This window comes from Astatotilapia calliptera, chromosome 6 (genome assembly GCF_964374335.1).
Source record: "Astatotilapia calliptera chromosome 6, fAstCal68.1, whole genome shotgun sequence".
Taxonomy (NCBI): domain Eukaryota; kingdom Metazoa; phylum Chordata; class Actinopteri; order Cichliformes; family Cichlidae; genus Astatotilapia; species Astatotilapia calliptera.
In genome coordinates, this window is record NC_137427.1 from 1,169,009 (window position 1) to 1,186,054 (window position 17,046).

The 17,046-nt window shown below is 43.8% G+C and overlaps 1 protein-coding gene across 2 annotated transcripts; it reads left to right on the forward strand.

Annotated features, from left to right (window-relative positions):
- The first annotated feature begins 832 nt into the window (after positions 1-832).
- On the forward strand, positions 833-16,424 carry LOC113023453 (NLR family CARD domain-containing protein 3-like). Of its 2 annotated transcripts, XM_026169453.2 has the most exons (8): positions 833-1,164; positions 3,920-4,205; positions 4,306-4,362; positions 7,009-8,857; positions 11,236-11,409; positions 13,457-13,630; positions 13,816-13,862; positions 15,433-16,424. In XM_026169453.2, the coding sequence occupies exons 2-8, from the start codon at positions 3,932-3,934 to the stop codon at positions 16,005-16,007; spliced, it is 3,150 nt and encodes a 1,049-aa protein (XP_026025238.2). In that variant the 5' UTR covers positions 833-1,164; positions 3,920-3,931; the 3' UTR covers positions 16,008-16,424. The 2 variants fall into 2 exon arrangements, with proteins under 2 accessions (XP_026025238.2, XP_080158405.1); XM_080302279.1 differs by lacking the exons at positions 833-1,164; positions 3,920-4,205; positions 4,306-4,362; positions 11,236-11,409 and having other exon boundaries at positions 7,015-8,857.
- Positions 16,425-17,046: the final 622 nt, after the last annotated feature.

The following is a 17,046-nucleotide window of genomic DNA, read 5'->3' on the forward strand; positions in this document are numbered from 1 at the left end:
TGAATGTTGAAGCTGAAGAGCAGGACAACCAATCATCAAATCAACATTTCATGAATGTTGAAAGAGTTGCAAATAGATGATCTGAATGTGACAAAACCGAGGAGAAAACAAAGGCTGATGAGCTCATTTTTGTTCATGTGAGATTTGTGTGCTCAGTGTTTGTATATAATTTCAGTTCACCCAGTTTTCTACCTTTCCTGTCTTTGTGTTCGCAGGTTCTCTTTGAGGTTTGTGACTTCTGTTTGTTGCAGTAGTGGTAGTAGTAACGGCCATGCAATTTTGTATGTAGCAGAGGTATGACCATATTTCATGCTCATTGGCTGCAGGAGGAGGAAATGTGTATGTGTACATTTCCTGATTTGGTATTCGCACTTCTGCACCCTTTGTTTCGCACTTCTGCTGCTCAACTCATAAACCCTGAAAGATTCAGCTGCAGGAGCATCAACGAAAGCTTCAGTCCACGTAAGTCTAAAAGACGTTTCTTTTTGTTTGACAGAACAACACTGAAAGTTTTATCTAACCAATCTGACACTGAGATAAAATCAGTGCAATGAGCAGGACATACATAGCAATGGGTGTCACTGGGAGAACTGGAAAAGGAAGATTTTGTGGTTTGGATGGTTTGTGTTCTGAATTCATATAAGCTCATATTTGTGATGACAAAGAAGAAAAAACGTCTTTACTACCAAAGAGCTCCAGGATGAGCTTATCATAGGAGCAGAACAGACTACACATTTACATATTATTATACTGTGTATAAAAATAGCTGTAATTAGCAAACAGTTCAAATACTTTTTTATCCCCTTAAATTAAAACAGAGTCTGCACTTCATTCACACCCTGTTCAACTCCACTCAGGTCCAAATAATTACAGACAGGTAATATGCACATATGTATATTGCACTACTCAGTTTTGCACTTTGTATATGTATAAAAACATGTATAAAACATTGCCCTCTCGCCCCTATGAGCGGTCGCTATCCTAGAAGCTCAGGTCCTCTACCAGAGGCCTGGGAGCTTGAGGGTCCTGCAGTATCTTGGCTGTTCCCAGGACTGCGCTCTTCTGGACAGAAATCTCCGATGTTGTTCCCGGGATCTGCTGGAGCCACTCGCCTAGTTTAGGAGTCACTGATCCGTGCAATTATATATACAGGATCTCACAAAAGTGAGTACACCCCACACATTTCTGTAAATATATTATATCTTTTCATGCTGCGATAAATGCACTGCCCAAGTGTCCCCTCTGCCCGCTGCCTTTCAGCGGCAAGCAGGTCATCAGAGGAGCCGATGTGATGATGAAGTTTAACATTGTCTACAATATTGCCAAAGAGTACCAAAGCACTTCAAGCACTTTTTCAGGAACTTATCTTTCTTGTAGAAATGTGCTCCAAATAAAGAACTTTGTGTTTACAAGGTTGTTAGTTAATCGTTTACAAATCAATGTTTTCTGTATGGACAGCACTTAAAAAAAATAAGTGAACATGTAAAACAGCGGGGTTAAGCAATGCGGTTGAAAAACCTGAACACCTAAGAAAAAAGGCAACCTCCAGATATGATGCTGAGCACGTTCAGTCAACTTCTCTGGTCGACCACGGCGAGGTCCTGTTAAACTGCTGTGTGGCCATCATGCTGCAGCTTGGTTTCAGCGTGTTGGCATCATTCTTATAGCCTCGGCCATCTTTATGTAGAGTATTAGTTCTTTTTTTCAAATCCTCAACGTGTTCTTTGCCATGATGTGCCATGTTAAACTTCCAGTGACCAGTATGAGAGAGCAATAACACCAAATTCAACACACTTGTTCCACATTTGCACCTGAGACCTTTTAACTAGGGATGGGTATCGTTTAGGTTTTATCCGATACCGGTGCCAAACCGGTACTTTTGAAACGTGTAGGTGCTTAAACGGTGCTCAAACCGGTACGTAAAGAATGGAGAACACAAAATTGGTCCAAAAACTTCTCATGTTCAGCTGTTTTTTGCAAAAAGATAACAATGTTAGCCTTTTCTCCAGCTATGGGGCATATATGGTATCACTCTTGGCTGGAAGCAGTGCTTAAACAATGGAAAAAACAAACTTTGTCCAAAAACCTCTCATGTTTAGCTGTTTCCCACTTTTTCTTTGGTCATTTTAGCCTTTTTGTCCAGGGTGAAGGGAGTATCTGCCATCAAACAAGAAGACAGCAGCATGTAGCTATGATGATGTTTGCTAGTTCACCTTACATGCATTAATGTAATAACGTGGTTAGCCTACTCAACGTAAATTACACACGAACAACATTAAGCTACTCACGCAGAGAAGAACGGCTGCTGCTGCATCATCATCCTCATCATTTCTGCTACACTGGCAGGGCTAGGGGCCAGGACTCTCCTCTTCGGGGTTTTTGGGGATGTTGCTAACTCCGGGTCCGATAACAGGCACCACACCCGCAGTAGATGTGCTCGGTGTGAGGTCTCGCAGCAAGCTATCAAATACGGCGCATTTCTCAGCTTTTAAAAAAAACGCTATGCGTCGCCAGGTGTTTCATCGGATTCGAGGTGTTACCTCCTTTGACAGTATCACAGTATCACAGTATGGGCAGGGATAGCTCAGTAGGTAGAGTGGTGGCCCCATGATCGGAAGGTCGGGGGTTCGACTCCACTGAACGGCTACCCTGAGGTACCCCTGAGCAAGGTGCCGTCCCTACACACTGCTCCCCGGGCGCTGCACTGGTGGCTGCCCACTGCTTCACTGGGTGAATGGGTTAAATGCAGAGGAACTATTTCCCTATGGGGACTAACACACACACTTTACAGTATCAGCTTAAAGCACTTGTTGCTGCTGAGTTTGCATCTTTTGCTGTGAAGTACAGTCAGACTTTTGACCGCTTCGCCTTGGGCATTTTTAATCTGTAGCTCTGCTCTAAAGGAACATGCGTACCTGGACCCGCCTACTATCCTCGGAAATGTAAAATGATTGGCTAGAATCTAAAGTGTATCACAGCTCAGGAAAAAAAGCACCGAAATGTGCGCTGCTTTTCGGTCTGGTTACTACCGTTTATGTCAGAACCGGTGCCATCATGGCACCGGACACCGGTACCCATCCCTACTTTTAACACTAACGAGTCACATGACACCAGGGAGGGAAATGGCAGTTTAGGCATGAATGGCTGTGCATTGAATTATTTAGAGGGGACAGTAAATACAAGCTATACATTGACTACTTTGCATTATAGTTTTTATTTTCAGCTTTTGCTGACAGAGCGTGCGAAAGTATGTCAATATCTGAGTATCCATCCATCCATCCATCCATCCATCATCTGCTTATCCTTTTCAGGGTTGGGGTCTGGAGCCTATCCCAGCTGTCTTAGGGTGAGAGGCTGGGTACACCCTGGACAGGTTGCCAGTTGGCTCTCATCCCTGTTAAACTTAACAGCTTTACCTTTAGCTAGAAGACACAATGTGTGACAAACTTCACATTGCAAACACTGAGGCTGTTGTAATTTGGTGCATTATAAGTAAAACTGAACCGACTCACTGCCAGCAGAGCAAGCCAAGCTCTCACTGTGGCAGGACAGGGATTGAAGTGCCTGTTGCTTCAGGGCAAATACTCCACGCTCCCATGTGCATGTGCATAGTTGTGAAGGGATTTCAAGGCTGTATAAGCAAACCCGATGAATACGTTATAGACACATAAAATAAACTGTTTTATTGCATATTATTTTAAGCAAAAGTGAACTTCAGAAACCAAGAACTAGGAAATCTAAGTAATAATGGGCACGAACTAAAATCATCTGTGAAATCCAAAAGACAGAACCATGAGTCCACACCACCAAAATTAAAACTCAAAATGTTTATTCGAACACCAACGGCAGAGACGTCGTGTTTATTCTCAACCAGCAACAAATATGTTAAATACCTGCTGAGAATATTCTCCTCCTTTAGCAGGGATCAGGGATGACGTCAGAGGACCTGTTAAGTACTCTGGAGGATTTGGGAGATGAAGAGTTTAACAAATTCAAGTGGCTCCTACATCAAGCTGACGTCCTTCAAAGCTTCCCAACCATCAAAAAGAGTCGATTGGAGACAACAAACAGGTGGGACACTGTCGACCTGATGGTGCAAACCTACAGGCTTCCTGGAGCTGTGGAGGTGGCTAAGAAGATTTTAGAGAGGATAAGCAGGAATGACCTGCTGCAGAGTCTGTGTGCCAGCAGCTCAGGACGAGAAGGTAAGTTACAAGAAAACCAAACATGACGTCACTGCAGTCTGAAAACGTTTCACAGAGTGCAGGTTAAATCAGTCTAACACTCAAAATCACTGCCTGTCAGCGGACGTCAGCAACTGTGGGGAGACTTCACAGAAGAGAGGATTTCCTCAGACTGAAGGCAAGTAGCCATGATTTTATTTTATTTTACTGGTTTGTAGAGTTTGTCATTATGACGAATAACAAAATAGACTAACATACATTAATCATGTTTCATAAGAAGCTTGTTTTCTTATCTTCGTCTCATAGAATTAGTATTTATTGTGTACTCTTTAGCTTCTGTCATAAATCACCCCTGACTTCTGTCTCCGCCCACTCCACCCTGCCTGGACTGTCCTCTTCACCTCTCTTGTGCACTCTGTTGCTTTGGGTGGTTGACCCAAAGTACTTAAACTCATCCACCTTCACTACCTCTGCTCCTTCATGTTGACCTCTGCACCAGTCTCCCCCTCATCCACACATGCCTGTATTACTTCTACTGATTTTCATCCCCCTGCTCTCCAGATCATACCTCCACCTCTCCACGCTCTACTCCACCTGCAAACAAGGAGCTGAGAGCTGATCCCTGATGTAATCCCACCCCCACCTTGAACCCACCTGTTAATCTTACCACACACCTCACCTCTGTCCTCACATGTCCTGCACCACCTCCACACACTTCTCTGACCCTCCTGACTTCCTCGTGCAGAACCACAGCTCCTTTCTCAGCAGCCAATCACCTGCTTTCTCTGATCCACAAAGAAAGTGAAGCTCCTTCTGAGCTTGTCTAAACTTTTCCATCAACGCTCTCAGAGCAAACGTCACATCTGTAGAGCTCTTTGTCACATTTCTTCTCCACTCTTCAGGCAAGACTGCTTTAAACTCTGTGGCTAACAGGTCCACTGCCCTTTCTTCTAGACATTTCCATACCTCCACTCGTCTTCTTTACTAATCCTGCTTACTAACTGCCCTCCATCGATCCTCCTTTGTCTATCATTTTCTTTATTAACAAATTTGCCAGTGTTCTCCTTCCATATTTCCTGCACAGTCGTATTACTCATAGGTACATTTCCATCCTTAACCCTTTAAGACCTACCATAGAACCAAGTCCGCCAGAGCTTATATTATATTTTTACATGCTGTGGAGCCATTTTTTGGAGCATTTCAAGTTGCTATACATCAATACAACCATTATAGCCCAAATTGTAATAATATGTCTGCATTAAGTGCATAGTAATTACATAAATTGCAAAAAAGTGCAATAAACTACAAAAAAATTGAAAATCGTTTTTGGTTTTTAACATATATTTCTAGTTAGAGAAATTTAAGAGGCATATCCCTCAAAACTGTAAATACAAAAAAGTTGCACAAACTAGTTTCCCACCAAAGGAAATTTATTTTGTCTTCATAATTTTATTTTTGAGATACACCAATTTTCATATACTGCAGGAAAAACGAAAAAATATATTATAGTGCAAATTTGCAAAAAAACAGCATGTGCATCAAAATAAACTATTTCCAGCAGTGCAATATGAGTCCTCAGCATCCCAGAAACGACACAGAAAGTCATAAAGTCAAACATAACTTTTAAAAACACCAGTATAGGCTCATAAGGCCACGATGGTAAAAAACTACATTTCCGCAAAATGACGTCACTTCCGGTTTCGGGCAGGTCATGTCGGACATGTGATAGTTCGCGCTGACGTCTATTCCAACGTAGGAAGTGTTACAAACAGCTGATCGGATCGGCAAAGCGTGTTTCTGGAATATTATGTTTTTGTTGCTGCAAGTGCTTTTTATGAAATTTTGCAAAGCTTTATGTGGAAGGAAACCGTGACCGAGGACAAACTGATGGCATCAGATGTAAGTACAACTCCTCCGGTTTCATATGCAAAAAAAATTATTGCGCTAGCTCACGTGGTTGCAGAGCTACGGGATTTAAAAATAGTTACGCAAAATGGAGCGTGTCCGCTCCGACCGGCTTTAAAGGGTTAATCACCTTTACCTGCTGCACACGCTTCCCATCCTGGTCTGTCTCTTACCATTGGGTACAACTCCTTTTCTCCATCCTTAGTGTCCAACCTCACATGTAGCTCACCATAAGCCTTTGCCACCTCTCTCTGTCTCAACCCCTTCCTGAACTCTGCAACTCTTTTTTTATTTAACATCCAGCATTTCATCTTTGCTTCTCCTTCACTCACTTTCTCTTCTTGATATCCGTCATCCACCATCCAAACCTCCCCTAACACCACCTTGCAGGATCTCTTTCACATTTAGATGAAATCCACCACTTCATCCAGGTTTCACCAGACTTCCTCTTTCTCCTCTAAACTCCAACCTGTGAGGCATACAAACTGACAATCAACACAGCCCCTTCCATTTCCAGCTTCAAACTCATGATCCTCTCTTTACCTCCACAAAACTATTCACATACTCTTCCTTCAAGATTACACCTATTCCAGTTTTCTTCCTTCTACACCAAAGTAGAACATCTGGAATTTACTTCCAGTGTTATCCTCTCTACTTTTCAGATTAGGCTGTCACAAAGTAGGAGCAAGTTATGTAGGAAAATGGCTTGGCAGCTCTGCCACCATTGTACTTTTGGAAACCACAAGTAAGCCTGTTTCTCAAAGTACTCTAGTGGAATAGTGAAAGGTCTTTGCGATATAATGGGTCCTGATTATTGAAGACTTTTTATGTGCAAGGAAAGATTGAAATAACTTAATTTCTAGATTTGTTTAATGGTGGATATACACCTTACACTTTCCATGTTGCATATTTGACACAGATGTGGTGGTTCCAGTACCAGAGCCTCACCCCATCGCATCTTACCAACAGATGCTTCAATCAAACTTCCAGGACAAGTTTATGTGCGCACAAGAAGGTTGGGCAGAAGATAAACAGTGTCTGGCAGATATCTACACAGAGCTGTACATCACAGCTGGGTATGATGTACATATCAACACACAGCATGAGGTTTGGCAGATTGAAAAGGCATGGAAGCCAGCAGAGCCAGAGAAACCTATTAGACCCACAGACATGTTTAAACATCCCTCTGGAAAATACAGACCCATCAAAACAGTGATGACCAATGGAATCGCAGGAATTGGAAAAACTTTCCTTGTCCAGAAGTTTGTTTTGGACTGGGCTGAACAAAGGTCCAATCAAGATGTGCATCTGATTTTCCCCTTCACCTTCCGTCAGCTGAATCCTCTGAAGGGAGAAAAGTTCAGTTTGGCAGAGCTCATTCATGAATGCATCCCAGAAACTGTAGGCATCCCACAGGAGGCTCTTAATTACATCTTTACAGATGTTCAGTCATCAGGAATCACCAACTATGACAAGAGTAAATTCAAGCTTCTGTTTGTGTTTGATGGGCTGGATGAGAGCCGCCTTCATCTCGACCTTCATTCTGAAGACATTCGCTCTGTCGATGTAACAAAGGCAGCTAAAACAGATGTCCTGCTGAGGAAACTCATCAATGGGAAACTGCTACGCTCTGCTCGCATCTGGGTAACCACACGGCCTGCAGCGGCCAATCAGATCCCTCGAGAGTTTATCAGCAGTACAACAGAGGTCAGGGGGTTCACCGACCAACAGAAAGAGGAGTACTTCAGGAAGAGATTCAAAGGTAAGGAGGAGGCTGACAAACTCATCTCCCATATCGTGACATCACGAAGCCTCCACATCATGTGCCACATCCCAGTCTTCTGCTGGATCACTGCAACAGTTCTGGAGGATGTGTTGAAAACCAGAGAGGGAGGAGAGCTGCCCAAGACTCTGACTGAGATGTACGCAGAGTTCCTGGTGTTTCAGATTGATCGGACAAAAGAAAAGTATGGCCCAGAGAAGAGCATTCAATACATTAAGTCATTAGCAAAACTGGCCTTTGAGCAGCTGGAAAAGGGCAACCTGATCTTCTATGAGAAGGATCTGAGACAGAGCGGCATTGATTTCAGCGAAGCCTCGGTGTGCTCAGGAGTGTTCACAGAGATCTTCAAAGAAGATCGAGGAAGGAAAGGGAAAGACAAGATGTTCAGCTTCGTCCATTTGAGCGTTCAGGAGTTTCTGGCTGCTCTTTATGTGAGGATGTCGCTTAATAACAGTAACATAAATGTGATGCCTTTACCACAGCCCTCAATGCGCAATCTTCAACTGCTTTTAAGTAAAACATCTTCAAAGAAGATCCACAGGATTTCCATTGACAGGGCCTTACAGAGTCCAAACGGACATCTGGACTTATTCCTTCGCTTCCTCTTGGGTCTTTCACTGCAGACCAATCAGGATAAACTACAGGACCTGCTAATGAAAATAGACAGTAGTTCAGAGACCACTCAGAAAACAGTCCAATACATCAAGAAGAAAATCAGTGAGAATGTGTCTGCAGAGAGGAGCATTAATCTGTTCCACTGTTTGAACGAACTGAAGGACTGTTCTCTAGTGGAGGAGATCCAACAGTATCTGAGTTCTGGACGTCTGTCCACAGATATACTCACTCCAGCTCAGTGGTCAGCTCTGGGCTTCATCTTACTATCATCAGAAGAAGATCTAGATGTGTTTGACCTGAAGAAATACTCTCCTTCAGAGGAAGCTCTTCTCAGGTTACTTCCAGTGGTGAAAGCCTCCAAAAAAGTTCTGTAGGTGCACAGATACAAAAGATTATATTGAAAAGTAATTGGAACTCCAAACTCTATGATCCTACAGTAGGTGTAACTACCAAACCATTTTGGGTAGTGTTAGATTTAGCTTACCTCATGCTTAACATGTACAGATGCAGAAACCCAAGAATTTTACCTTTGAGGCACTTGGTGTCCTGTTTTAGGATTTCAGTTTGAATATACCATATTTTTCCACTTATCCAGGGCCGGGATGCAGGGGGCAACAGCCTAAGCAGACAAGCCCAGACCTCCCTCTCCCCAACCACCTCCTCCAGCTTGTCAAGGGGAGCACAAAGGCATTCTCTGGCCAGCCGAGAGATATAATCTCTTCAGCATGTCCTCGGCCTGCCCTGGGGTCTCATGCTGGTGGGAAATGCCTAGAACACCTCACCCAGGAGGCATACTTGTCAGATCCCTGAACCCTGACCGGTAATTCAAGAGCTTCGCTTTTACTCTTAGCTCTCTCTTCACCACAGTAGACCAATACAGTGTCTACATCACTGCAGCCGCAGCACCAATCCGTCTGTCAATCTGCGGCTCATTCTTTATTAAGACTCAAGATACTTAAATTCCTCTACTTGGGGCAGTAACTTTTCCCTGATCCGTAATGGGCTCTCTACCCTTTTCCTGCTGAGGACCATGGGCTCAAACTTGCAAGTCATAAGCCACCACTTGATGAAGCCAACAGAACCACATTATCAGAGATGAGATTCTGAGGCTGCCCAAGTGGAAGCCTTCTCCCACTGGGGATTGAACCGGCAACCTTCCTGTTACAAGATGAGCTTCCCAACCCCCTGAACCACAGTCGCCCACTTAGACGAAGTCAGCAGCACTCCACTTGTATTATACACAGATCAGGTAGTGCACCGCTGTCCCCTCCTGAGCCCCCCGATGGCTTGACAGAATTTCGAGGCAATCGAAAAGGCTTTTTCGATGGCTTATAAAATCTCCTCTGAGGTTTTATTTCAGCCAGTGCCAGAGTCATGTTCTCAGTACCTATCCTCTCGGTACCTACTGACTGCCTCCAAATTCCCACAGGCTAATCAAGCCCGTTAGGACTCCTTCAGCCGGGGTTCCCTTCACTACCATCCCTTGTCCACCATCAGGTTTGGGGGTCACCACCTTGACAGGCACTAATCACCTTGCAACCGCAGCTCAGTGCAGCAGATTCAGCAATGGAGGTGCTGAACATGGTCCTCAGAAAGCTACCAAATCTCTGCCAGAAGTGGGAATTGAAGATCTTGTGGACAGGGGCCTCTTCTAGGCATTCCCAGTGCACCCTTACTATATGTTTAGGTGCTTCAGCAGAGCTCAGCACCTCTCTTTACCCAAGGATCCAGAACGTATGGCCATAGACCTGATGATACAATTACAAAATTGATCATTGACCTGTGGCCTATGGTATCCTGGTGCCACGAGTACTTCTGGACACCCTTAGGTTTAAACATGGTGTTATTGCGAAACTGTGGTTTACGCAGTCCAATAACACAGCACCATTCGGTCTCACTGTTGTTGCCCATATGAGTGGGGAAATTTCCTAATGAGATGACAGAGTCCCCAGGTAGAGCACCCTCAAGCACCCCACCCACTCCAAGAAGGCTGGGTACTCAAAACTGTCTTTTGGTGAATAAGTACAGACGAATAACAAATCCTCTCGTCCACTGGGAAAAACTCCAACATACAGGTGCAAGTCGAGGGGATACTGAGATACCCACCCCAGCCTACCGCCTCTCACCAAGGGTAACACCAGACTGAGAGAGAGTCCAGTCCCTCTCCAGGAGACGGGTTCTGGAGCTCAAGCTGTGTTTTGAGGTGAGCCCGACTATATCTTGCCGGTACCTCTCAACCTAGCATAGGCTCCTTTACCATCAGAGGGGTAACGCTAGTCTTGGTAGCCGAGGATCAGTATGCCTGGCTGCCGCCCAGTACACATTTCACCCAACCCCTCTGGTGCCTCCTGTCGGTGGTGGGCCTACAGAGGGTGGGCCAATGCCCCTGCTTTGGGCTGAGCCCGGCCAGGCTGCAATTCATTTAGGAGTCTATTCATCAAAGGCTTTGTTTATAGTTTTGTATTGAAATTAAACAATCATGAAATGGTTCAACAAACCAGCATGCAGTCATGCTAAAAATAAAGTACAACAGTTAAATCTAAAGTTTTATATTTTAGAGCATAAATATTGAATATTGATACTTCTAATGAATAGGTGCCAAATACAAGTTTAACACTTGGAATTAACCTTTTATCTGCTGGGAAAAATTAGGGAACAGATATCACTGGGCCACAAAACTTCTTTCCAGACAATATGGATCTGATTGTATTTGATGTACAGGTCAATTTATCACTAACTCTCCTCCAGGTTGAGTGGCTGTAATCTGTCAAAAAGAAGCTGTGAAGCTCTGTCCTCAGTTGTCAGCTCACCGTCATCTAATCTGAGAGAGTTGGACCTGAGTAACAATGACCTAGAAGATTCAGGAGTTAAACTCCTTTCTGCCGGACTGGCAAGTCTACAGTGTAGACTGGAAATTCTCAGGTCTGTATTAAATGTTGCTTTACATACAGTTAATTCAATTTTATTTCTATAATAAAAACACTTGACCATTCTTTAAACTAAAAGGTAAATACTAGGGCTGCACGATTTTGCATAAAATGAGAATCACAATTTTTTGGCTTAGAATTGAGATCACGATTCTCTCACGATTTTCTTTTCCAGTATAAATATTTATTGCACTTATTAACTGCACATCAACTTCGTAACAGTTGAGACTGAACATAAAAACAATAAATAAACATAAAAATAACAAATGTCTCACGTTTTGTTGTTGCCGTAAAATGTTGTACTGCTTGAAATTCCGTCTCCACCGTTGCTCGACGCTGCGTGTATAGAGCAGGTAGTGCAACGATAGAAAAGTAGTTGCGGGACGGCACTGTGTAGCGTTTGTCTAGGGTGTTGATCATTTTCCTAAATCCCTCGTTTTGCACAGTGTTGATGGGAGCCATATCTTTGGTCAGGTGATAAGTGATAGCCTCCGTAATTTCTTTGTGCCTGCGGGAGTTCGACGTGTATAGGGAAGCGCTGTATAAGGTTCCCGTTATTGATGTTTGGGTGGTTGACCGGGACTGATTTTCTCCTGTCACTTTCTCGTCATCCCTGACGTGCTCTCTGTTGTTTTTTCCTGCTAATTTTAGCATCACACGGCACAGCTTCTGTATCACGTGGTATAAGGCTCCGCCCTTGTCATTTGTTGAGCAGGAAGAGTGAGCGCTTGTTTTCATGCAGATTACGTCCCGGATCAAAATGCTGTTTGCTCGATGTGGCAAGCCATCCATCCATCCATCTTCATCCGCTTTATCCGAGGCCGGGTCGCGGGGGCAGCAGCCTAAGTAGAGAGGCCCAGACCTCCCTCTCCCCAGCCACCTCCTCCAGCTTATCCGGGGGAATACCAAGGCGTTCCCAGGCCAGCTGAGAGATATAATCTCTCCAGCGTGTCCTGGGTCTGCCCCGGGGCCTCCTCCCCCTCCCGGTGGGACATGCCTGGAACACCTCACCCAGGAGGCGCCCAGGGGGCATCCTTGTCAGATGCCCGAACCACCTCAGCTGACTCCTTTCGATGTGGAGCAGCAGCTGCTCTACTCTGAGCCCCTCCCGGATGGCCGAACTTCTCACCCTATCTCTAAGGGAGAGGCCAGCCACCCTTCGGAGGAAGCTCATTTCTGCCGCTTGTATCCGCGATCTCGTTCTTTCGGTCACTACCCACAGCTCGTGGCCATAGGTGAGGGTAGGGACGTAGATCGACCGGTAAATTGAGAGCTTCGCTTTTACACTCAGCTCCCTCTTCACCACGACGGACCGGTGCAGCATCCACATTACTGCAGCTGCAGCCCCAATCCGTCTGTCGATCTCCGGCTCCCTTCTCCCATCACTCGCGAACAAGACCCCGAGATACTTGAACTCCTCCACTTGGGGCAGGAACTCATCCCCGACCCGGAGTGGGCACTCCACCCTTTTCCGGCTGAGAACCATGGCCTCAGATTTGGAGGTGCTGATCCTCATTCCCGCTGCTTCACACTCGGCTGCGAACCGTTCCAGTGCGAGCTGGAGGCCCTCACCCGATGAAGCCAACAGAACCACATCATCTGCAAAAATCAGAGATGAGATTCTGAGGCCACCAAAGCGAAAGCCCTCCGCCACTTGGCTGCGCCTAGAAATCCTGTCCATAAAAATTATGAACAGAACCGGAGACAAAGGGCAGCCCTGGTGGAGCCCATCACCCATCGGGAACGAGTCCGACTTATTGCCAGCAATGCGAACCAAGCTCTTGCAACGGTTGTATAGGGATTGATGTGGCAAGCCATTGCAGAAATTTACTTGTGTTTGCTAACATGCCCTAACATGTGTTTTCGATTAAATCAATATCAGTCTCAATAATAAATGGTAATTTGATATATTAAAAATGTTAGCAATGAGCTAATTTCAGCATACAGCATAAAACAGTGTAAAACAATGGCAGACCAAAGCAAGTCATTTTTAAGTGTTTTGGCTATTTGTTGTCTATCGTTCTATGTGCTATTTGACCCAGGCTGTCCGGCTGTATCGTCACAGAGGAAGGCTGTACTTATTTAGCTTCAGCTCTAAAATCCAACCACTTCCATTTGCGAGAACTGGACCTGAGCTACAATGTTCTGGACGACTCATCAGTAAAGCTGTTCTCCGCTGGAGTGGAGGACTCAGACTGGAGACTAGACACTCTCAGGTATGAAGAGAAGACATGAGCACAGAAACAGTTTCTGTGGCGTATTGACAAACAGGGGAAGTGTTTCAGAGTATGTTCTAGTTGCAACGCAAACTAAAAAAATCTAGATGTACATTTCCTTCTGTTAATAATGGCAGACGTGTAAGTGGAAAGAATTTTTTTCTTCCTTTTTCTTCCTCTCCAAGGCTGGAACATGGTGGGCAGCAGAGACTAAAACCTGGCCTGAGAAAGTGTGAGTGTGTTTACTGCATCTGGTATAGTTCCGGTTTATTTTAAAAATGCTGCTATTCTCCCACTTTAAAAAACCCTCAGCTAGACGCCTCTGTTTCCAGCAGCTACAGACCTATCTCTAAATTACCGTTAATTGCTAAGCTTCTAGAAAAGGTTGCGGCTAAGCAACTTATAGCGGCTCTGGACAAACATAACATTTGTGATAAGTTTCAGTCCGGCTTCACATGTGACACCATTGCTATTTCAGCTACACTGGCTTCCTGTTGAATTTAGAGTACATTTTAAGATCCTGGTCTTGACATTTAGAGCCTTGCATGGACTGGCACCAGCCTACATCTCCGATCTGCTACAGCCCGATGTCCCCAGCAGGTCCCGGAGGTCATCTGATCAGGGCTTACTTGCTATAAAACAGACTAAGATGAGAACTTAGGGTGACAGAGCTTTTGCCACTGTGGCCCCGAGACTGTGGAACTCTCTCCCTCATACATTAAGAACTGTGGACTCAGTAGCTGTTTTTAAAACAACTCAAAACTCACCTTTTCAAAACTGTTTTTGGTTGAATTTCTGCCTGTTTTATATTGTCTGTTTTACCCTATTATTATTTGTTATCTTATGTGCAGTAGGGCTGCCACGATTAGTCGACTAGTCACGATTACGTCGACTATCAAAATCATTAATAGTCGACGCGTCGTTTGAAGCTTTGTAAGATCCCAAAAGACGCAGGAATAAGTAGCAGGATTTAAGAGTGTAATAACGGACTGAAACAGAAGATGGCAGCACTGCATGTACAAGGATGCCAGCTGCCGTTAAACCCCGAAGAAGAAGAAGCTGTGTCCCAGAATTCATAGCGCGGCCCAGCTTAGTTTCCAACAATGGCGGCAGCTAGTTAGTTTTAATATTACTCTTATTATTCTTTCTGGGTCACATAATAAACGTTTAACATATTTCCAGGCGAGAATGTAGCTGTGTAAACCTCAAATATCTGCTCAGTTTATCAGGACACCGCATATTTTCAAAAGCGCTCCGACGTTTTCGGAGACGTCTGTTACCCACTAGCTCGATGATTGTCATGACCATTGATCAAAGACTGCAATCACAGCATTGTATGATGGTAAAAGATGTATCCTTAGGCCCCCTCCTCGATTCAGAGATGGTCTTTCCCTTGTCTTTCACCATCTTACAATGCTGTGATTGCAGCCATCCCCCAACTCTCATGGACATTGATCAGTGGTTGTTGATAGTTTCAGTAAATGTACTGTTTATATGATTGGGGAAACCTGCAGCCAGCTGACACTGAAGAAATCACCTGGATGATGACGAAAGTTTCTCCCACTGAAAACGTCCAGATGAACAGAATCAACTTTTTGGGATTTACGTACCTGGATGATTGAACATGCATCAAGAAATATATGAATGTAGAAGTGATCAAGTCAGTATTTCTACAGAGTACTGGACAAAAGCAAATAGCCAAACTTTATTGTTGCCAAATTTATATCAGGTAAAATTGTGGTTTTATAGATGGAGCACTGATTGCACCGTGTCAAATAATAAAGGATTCTTCTCTCTCTTAGATTCCTGTGAACTCACACTGGACCCAAACACAGCAAACAGAAACCTCATCTTGTTCGACAACAACACTAAAGTGGCATTTGTGGATGATGAGCAGCCATATCCTGATCACCCAGAGAGGTTTGATGACTGGAAACAGATTCTGTGTAGAAATGGGCTGACTGGTCGCTGTTACTGGGAGGTTGAGTGGGAAGGTTGGGTTTACATAGCAGTGAGTTACAGAGGAATCAGAAGGACAGGAGCCAGCAAAGGCTGCTGGTTTGGATGGAATAATCAGTCGTGGAGTCTGAGATGCTCTGAAGATGGTTACTTTGCCTGGCACAATAACACTAGAACAGACCTCTCTACCTCTTCCTCCTCCTTCGTCTCCTCTTCCGCCTCCTCCACCTCATCCACCTCCTCCACCTCAAACAGAGTAGCAGTGTATGTAGACTGTCCTGCTGGGACTCTGTCCTTCTACAGAGTCTCCTCAAACTCCTTGATCCATCTCCACACCTTCAGCACCACATTCACTGAGACTCTTTATCCTGGATTTAGGCTATTTAGATCTTCCTCTGTGTCTCTGTGTTCACTTTAGGACGAAGACTTGCAGAAACAATGACACAGATTTATTCAGGCAAATACTTTACATTAAAAAATCCTTTAAAAAATCTTTTTCCAAACCTCACCAATAATTTTACTTTAGACCAGAAGATTCCACACATTGACTGTGAGTAACACTTTAGACTGACCATTATTAACAAATGGAAAAGGAATAATTTCTACAATGTTAGTTGTACTAAAGATGGTTGTATGGAGGCAGGAAGCTTGAAGTGAGTTTTACAAAGTAATCTGTTCTCTAGCTTATGTCCTTTGCATAGGTCTATATTACCATAATGCAAATGCTTTGTATCATATTTATCTGTTTCCATTCATTTTACAACCAGTGACAGAATTTGTTGACAATAAATTTCATTTCCTGTGTGATTCAGCAATAAAATGATCATTGCTCCAATGTTTTCTTCTCTACAACATTTTGTTCAGTTTATTTCAATTTTATTTATATAGCACCAAATCAAACGAGTTGCCTCAAGGTGTTTTATATTGTAAGGTAGACCCTTCAATAATACATACAGAGAAAAACCCAACTATCATATGAGTAAGCACTTTGGAAACAGTGGGAAAGAAAATTTTCCTCTTAACAGTGAGAATCCTCCAGCAGAACCAGGTTTGACGACCACCTGCTACGACCAGTTGCGGTGAGGGAAGGAAGACAGGACAAAGACATGCTGTGGAAGAGAGCCAGAGATTAACAATAACCAATGATAGGGCTATTGCAGTTTGAAGCCTAATCTTGAAAGTAGAGATGATGTCTGTCTCCCGAATTCAAACTGGAAGCTGGTTCCACAGAAGAGGGGCCTGAAAACTGAAGGCTCTGCCTCCCATTCTACTTTTAAATACTCTAGGAACAGCATATATATATATATATATATATATATATATATATATATATATATATATATATATATATATATATATATATATATATATATATATATATATATATATATATATATATATATATTGATCTTGTACAAGATCAATGGGACCCTAAGAGCCTTCATCAGGAACTCAAT

What these genes read in the sequence shown, in the direction of transcription:
- LOC113023453 (XM_026169453.2), top strand. Translation starts at nt 3,932, where the DNA reads ATGACGTCAGAGGACCTGTTAAGTACTCTGGAGGATTTGGGAGATGAA. An exon ending in AGGATTTCCTCAGACTGAAG is followed by an intron (nt 4,363 to 7,008) that starts GCAAGTAGCCAT and finishes TATTTGACACAG; the next exon opens with ATGTGGTGGTTCCAGTACCA. An exon ending in TGGAGACTAGACACTCTCAG is followed by an intron (nt 13,631 to 13,815) that starts GTATGAAGAGAA and finishes TTCCTCTCCAAG; the next exon opens with GCTGGAACATGGTGGGCAGC.